This window comes from Gossypium hirsutum, chromosome A12 (assembly GCF_007990345.1).
Source record: "Gossypium hirsutum isolate 1008001.06 chromosome A12, Gossypium_hirsutum_v2.1, whole genome shotgun sequence".
Classification (NCBI taxonomy): domain Eukaryota; kingdom Viridiplantae; phylum Streptophyta; class Magnoliopsida; order Malvales; family Malvaceae; genus Gossypium; species Gossypium hirsutum.
Window position 1 is genome coordinate 85,827,544 of NC_053435.1, and position 6,720 is coordinate 85,834,263.

Sequence of the window (6,720 nt, forward strand, 5' to 3'; positions counted from 1 at the left end):
GGTAGTATTAAGGTAGCTAACATATCTGAATTCATCTTAAGATGATCTTCTGAAACACCTGTCAACGAAGTACGTTAAAAAAATGCAACAGTAAGTAATAATAGTACCATTAAAAAAATCTAAACGGTTAGTGATACTATACCGACAGCACATGTATGTGGACCTTTGTACTTTTTTATCTCCCACAAGTCTGTCTTTTTCCTTAACGAGGCCATGATTTTCCATGAATATGTACCGTCTTGCACAGCACACTTGGGCTCAAACTTATTGGATGTATTTAACCACGTTGTAGTTAACCCCATTCATGATGCTATGTTGTTTTAATGTACCAAGAAAACTATCTTTATTAGAAAACTCCTTTCCAACTTTTAATTCACCTGAATCCAATGAGGAACTTGTACGGTCACGCCTTCTGCGTGGTAGATCTGGAAACTCTAACGCATCATCATCAAATATATCAATATTATGCATGTGGGCAGAAGGCGAGTACGCCCTGAATCGTGGATTTTCATCATCATCATCTGAACCCCCTTCAACATCTTCAGGTATGGTTGGAACAAGCTCTAGTTTAGAAAATAATGCAACTTCTGCACCATCGGGGCTTGCCTCTCAAGGTGGATCCGTATCGGACTCATTATCTGACCCATCATCATGTACAACGTAAAAGGTCTCCTCGCCGGTAGACGTCGTAGGGAGTACATCATCCCTCCTTATGGACGTTTCACAACGTCTCCAATCAGATGTGGATTGCCAACCACTAGAAGTTAATGTCATTCTCTAGTACGTATTTCCAGCATCAAACATCGACCCACTGAGGTGTATGTCCCATCCATTAACGGAGTGTCATGCAGGGGTTGAGTATTTCATACTGCTACTAAACATGGGCACTTCCGTGTTTTGCCACCCACTAATAGAGTGTCGGGCAGGGGTCGTGTCTTCCTATTGACCAGCAGTAAATGTTGAAGCTGCAAATGCATCATTTGGCGATGAAAATTGTACATATAACTCAAGATAGAGTGATCCATTAACGAGATAAGTCTGCATCATTGCCTCCAAGCTACAAGCGCCTTTGATATCGAATGAGTCATATGTCACAGGATCAACTGAAGCACAAAATCGATACTTAATAGACAAAACTTTCATTGGCGTCGTTCCGAAGATTTTACGCCTAATTCTTTTATAAAGTTCTGTCAAATCTATGTTCTGGTTAAAAACCAGTCTCGCTGTGTTCTCCGATAAAAAAACAACACCGTTCTCGGTGTTACAGACCTCACCATCATAGTAAATAACAGCACTAATACGTTCACTCATCTTCAATTTCTTTTCTTCTTAGCCTCTCTAATTTTTTTGTTGTAAGTTATGCAACCTGAGAATAAAATTTAGCTAATTTATAGCCTCGTTTTTCTACGAACTACTGTAGCAAAAGAGCATCCACATGAGAGCTTTTTCCAGAAATTTTACTGACATTGCATCCTGCTTGAAGCGTTTTCAGCACTATTTGTTCAGAACGTCTACTCAGAATTATTTTTCCATGAACTACTGTAGCAAAAGAGTGTCCACGTGGGAGCTTTTTCCAGAAATTTTGCTAACAGTGCATCCTGCTTGAAGCGTTTTCGGCACTATTTGTTCAGAAACGTCTACTCAGAATTATTTTTCCACGAACTACTGTAGCAAAAGAGCGTCCACGTGGGAGCTTTTTCCAGAAATTTTGCTGACAGTGCATCCTGCTTGAAGCGTTTTCCGACACTATTTTTCCAGAAACGTCTGCTCAGAATTATACTTGCAGAAACTCAAAACCTTAAAACTTATGACAAAAAAAATTATATTGCTTATATGTTTTTTCTAATACCCTAAACACAAATTTATTTTAAAAAACTAAACCCTAATCCTTAATTTAATGAATTAACCCTAATACACTCTAATTTAGTATTTAAAATTAATAGTTAATTTAATGAATTAGCCCTAAAACCTTAAATCCTAATTCAATTAATTTTTTTTCGAAACCCTAAACTTAGCATGGCGCAGTATGTATATATGCTGCAATCATATTATCTTTAAGAAATTTTTTTCTTGTATGTATCAATTAACCTTAAATTTAATAAATTAACCTTAAACCCTAAATTAATCCATAATTTAATCAATTAACCCTAATACCCTAAACTCTAATTTAATATTTTGTATTTAAAATTAATAGTTAATTTATAACCCAATTCAATTAATTTTTTTCTAAAACCCTAAACCCTTAAAAACACTAACCCTAAACTTAAAAACACTAACCATAAATCAATTAAATAAAAAATCCTAACCTTAAAAAAAAGGGCAAAACGCTCCCCTAGAGGAGCGCTTTGTCCACGTCAGCAAAGCGCGCCCTCAAGGAGGCGTTTTTTGCTGATGTGGACAAAACGCTCCCTCAGGGGAGCGTTTTGCTGACACATACTACAAAATCGCGCTTACGTGGACGCGTTTTCGTGGGAAACGGCCTAGCCCGATAAATAACGCAAAAAATGGCCCATTTCGGTAATTATATTATTTAAAGGGCATATTTGGGTAAAACGCCCCGAAAGAAAGAAACAATTGGAATCCTATAAATCTTGATGGATGATAAAATAATACAACTATGGGGTCTTTCATAAAATAATACAACTATGGGGTCCTTTATATTTTCTTTACGGGGGAGGGGGAACTAAGGGTGAAATTACTTGCCAACTCCCTCTATAATATAGATTGATCAAATCAGTCCTTCTATTATTAAATGAATCAATTTAGTATTTGTACTATTAAAAAAATAAAACAATGCCAAATTCTATTAGAGTTAACATTTACGGTTTAAGAAATGACATAAAAATTATTACCTTTTCATTTACAAAATCTATATAACTTTTGAAATATTAACTCTGTTAAATAGTAAATGACATTATCTTTAAACAATAAATGTTAATTCTATTGAAATTGGTCTTATTTGATTCTTTTTAATAGTATAATGACTCAATTGATTCATTTAATAGTATAATGAGTAATTTAATAAAGGGACCTTTCAGGGAAATTTACCCATAACTAAGTGGTCCTTACTCCTTAAGGTGCTGTTTAAACGATATGCTGAGCTCACAGTCTCACCGCCACCAGATTCTTTGGCAAATGCAGCACCCACCCACCACTTTCCTCATCTTCCCCCCAAATCATTTTAAAAGCAAAATGGAAAATTTTTATATATTTTTTCCCATCTCTGAAATCCCAGAATTCAATCATTTTTAGCAAAAAAGCCCACTTTTTTTTCCCTTTCCTTTTCATATATAATCTTTACCTGAGAAACTACAAGGTTCACCAGCCCCCCCACATTCACAATGACGGAGACGCCGTTCTCAAAACTCTCCGACGACGTCGTTCTTAACATCTTCTCCAAGCTCGAACATCACCCCAAGAGCTGGGCTTGTCTCGCTTGTGTCTGCTCCAAATTCTCTTCTCTCATTCACAACACCTGCTTCAAACAAAAATGCTTCAAAACCATCCCCGCCGTTTGCGCCGATCTCCTCTCCTCTTCCTCCGTCCCACCCGGCGGTTGGTCCGCCCTCCAGAAGCTCTCCGTCTGCTGCCCAGGCCTCCATCACGCTGGCGTACTTCTCGACCACTTCGATTTTGGCTTCGCACGTGAGATTGGCCCCGAGGTGAGATATCCCAAGCTAGCTAATTCCCAAGCCTCCCCGCCGCCCACCGAGCCTTGGTCCAGCAAAGTGGAAGGGAATCCGAATCTGGATCCGGAAAATAACGCTCTCGGGTCCGATTGTTCATGGTCGCTTTTCGATGATCTGTATTACGACACCGTTTCAAACCCGTCCGAGTCTATAGATGGTTATAAAGTAGAAAGAATTGACAACAGAGACATAAAAACTGGGCGTGAATTTCTCGTTTGTAAAAGGAGGAAGCTATCTAGACCGCTTAGATCCCATCTAGCAGACGGCGTTTGGAACTTAAGCCGAGAACAGGGCAACAAGTTGTTAGCGAGCCGGTTCCGAGACGATTGTTTATACATTTGCGATTGGCCGGGATGCATTCACATGGAGGAGAAGCGGAATTACATGCTTTTCAGAGGGGTTTTCAACGACTTCAAGAAATCCCGAGTGTGGAGGACGATAAATGATGGGAACAGGCGCAAGATCGATCTGAGTTGCGCTTTTTGCTCTTGTAAACAAACATGGGATTTGCATTCTGCTTTCTGTTTGAGGCGGGTTTTCGGGTACCACGATGATGGGGAGCCAGTTGTTCGAGCTTATGTTTGTGAGAACGGACATGTTTCTGGTGCTTGGACTGATTTGCCTTTGTACACTTGAGAGAAACAGCATATCACATCAACATTACTAGTAAGTTGTTTCCAGTTAAAAGTAAGTGGAATTTACAACTTGATGATGATTAGGAAGCAGCATTTAGTATTGGGTTTGATTTATTGATAGAAATGATGTTCTTTGTTGGCTTTCTCAGAAGATGAGACTAGTGATTATCATTATGGTTATGTCTATTACATTGTATACCAGCATTGGATTGTTAGATTATCTAGTGAGATTTTTGGCATTGGATTATTAGTTTATCAAGTGAAGTTGAATTTCAATCTTTGAACTATTAATTCTTTGGATTTAATCCTTGTTTGTTCTGCTACTAAAAGGGTACTTTCCAGTTTGTCTTCCACTATGAAATTTGTGGTTTTAAAATGAACTTGAAACAAGGGCTTTGTAGTGCTTGTTGAAATCTTGAAATCAGAGCATTGTGTGTTTAGACTACATTACTGGTTGTTTGCTATCTATGTTGCTTGCTTTTTTCGTTCTGCGAAAAATTCAGGCAGCATAGGTTACTACAATCAACTATATAGTTATTTTTGATGCATTTTTGGGGGTGTTTCTTGTCAATCCAGCTGACTACAACTGAGAGTCACTCAACCATTTGCCTTGGTCATAGTTCAGTTTTCTGTTTTCATGTTTATGCATGCATGCAATCTTTCCCGGTTATCATGGTTGAATTCTGCTATTAATTTTTGTACTATGCTTACTATGCTTAAGTTATGAATTTTGTCCCTCAAGTGTGTATAACTATTATATTCATTGGGTTAAGTTTTGCTAACAAACATATTATCATATCTGTAAGCTTATTATTTTTATATATTATTAGAAGAAAGTCAATTAATAGGTTTCACAATTATCTTGTGTCAAGACCAAAATTCCAAATTTGAAAGAATGCGGGCTGAGAATGGTTAAATTGGAGCATGGATTAAATTTACAATTTTCACACATAATACAAAACTGATAGTAGTATAGTTTAGTCAAAAAAATTTAATTGCTATTAGTTGTTCATGACTAAAAATCTTATAAATCGCAAAGCATAAGGATTACAATTTGATCAATTGTTAAAAAATATTGGGAGGGACCATCTCATAAAGTTCTGTAGCTATAACCAAATTGGGAAGAAAACAAAAGTGATGAGTCTGAATGTCAATGGAGGAATATAGCCTTTATGCATGGGTGATATAAACTGCTTCAACATAAAGTAAAATTTTGATAAATAAATATTCGATAACTTAATAATCTCGGTTAAATAATAAAATTTTTCAGTCTTGACTTGGGCCAAAAGGATAAAATAATAGCCTCGCTAAATGTATAAGATAATAATTTTTAGAAAAATTCTTTTAAGGGCCCAATGAAAATATAAAATAACAATTTATTAAATATATTAGAAAATTTTATATACAATACATGAAATTAAAGTGCTTTATAGACCGACTCTTATTTTTTTCAATTTTATTCTTTGTTAAAATATGCATCTATAGTTAACTACTGCTTCTTTACATGTGAATCAAATACAATTTCATCTTTAACTTTTAGAAGGACATAAACTGGTATATTCTTCTCGTGTTGTATTAAATAATTCTTCAATGTATCGACAGTTAGAAAAGCCTCTTTTGGAGAAACATTTGGTAAAACACTATTATCATCAGGATCTTACTTGTCATCAACTGGCACGTCCATTACTCATTGAATAATTTCTTCATTCGTAGGTGACTCCATCAAATATTCATTTTCACTTTGATAATTCAAAATCTGCTTAACATTCATGGCATTTATATAGTGTAAATAAGAAATTACTTCTTTTAATTTATGAATGCTTTCAACATCACCAATTTCTTGTTCGAGAGGCATATCCTCGGATCATTTTACAATGTTGAAACAATTTGCAATAGTTGTAGGTTTCACATCAATATTCCAAGCAACATTAATAAAATAGATTGCATTCAGTACATTAATCTTTTCAGGATTTATTTCACTTTTCTTGTAATCTTTCAAGATGTTAGAATAAGAGCGAAGCCGATAATAAATATTAACTGTTCTAATAATTCTAGTATCACATGGTTGAATTTTTTATGTTGAAGTTGGAGGCAAAAAGAATAATTCAACATTTCTCAAGCCTTCAACAAACTTGGGATGGGCTAGGCAATTTCAACAAACTTGGGATGGGCTAGGCAATTATCTACTATAAGCAATACCTTTCTACCAGTCATTCTAGCATCAAACCAATGAACAAAATCTTGAAAAAGTAATCCAGTCATCCATGTTTTTTTGTTACCTTGATAATGACAGTTAAGATTGTTAATATTCACATGTTTAAAGCATCTAGAATTAGCAAACTTACCAATAACCCAAAGAGGCACTTTATTTGAACCATCCCCATTAGAACAAACCA

At 35.7% G+C, this 6,720-nt stretch overlaps 1 protein-coding gene across 1 annotated transcript; it reads left to right on the plus strand.

Annotated features, from left to right (window-relative positions):
• The first annotated feature begins 3,087 nt into the window (after nucleotides 1-3,087).
• On the plus strand, nucleotides 3,088-4,563 carry LOC107931245 (phytochrome A-associated F-box protein). The gene has a single exon (XM_016863080.2). The coding sequence runs from the start codon at nucleotides 3,342-3,344 to the stop codon at nucleotides 4,323-4,325; it is 984 nt and encodes a 327-aa protein (XP_016718569.1). The 5' UTR covers nucleotides 3,088-3,341; the 3' UTR covers nucleotides 4,326-4,563.
• The last annotated feature ends 2,157 nt before the right edge of the window (nucleotides 4,564-6,720 follow it).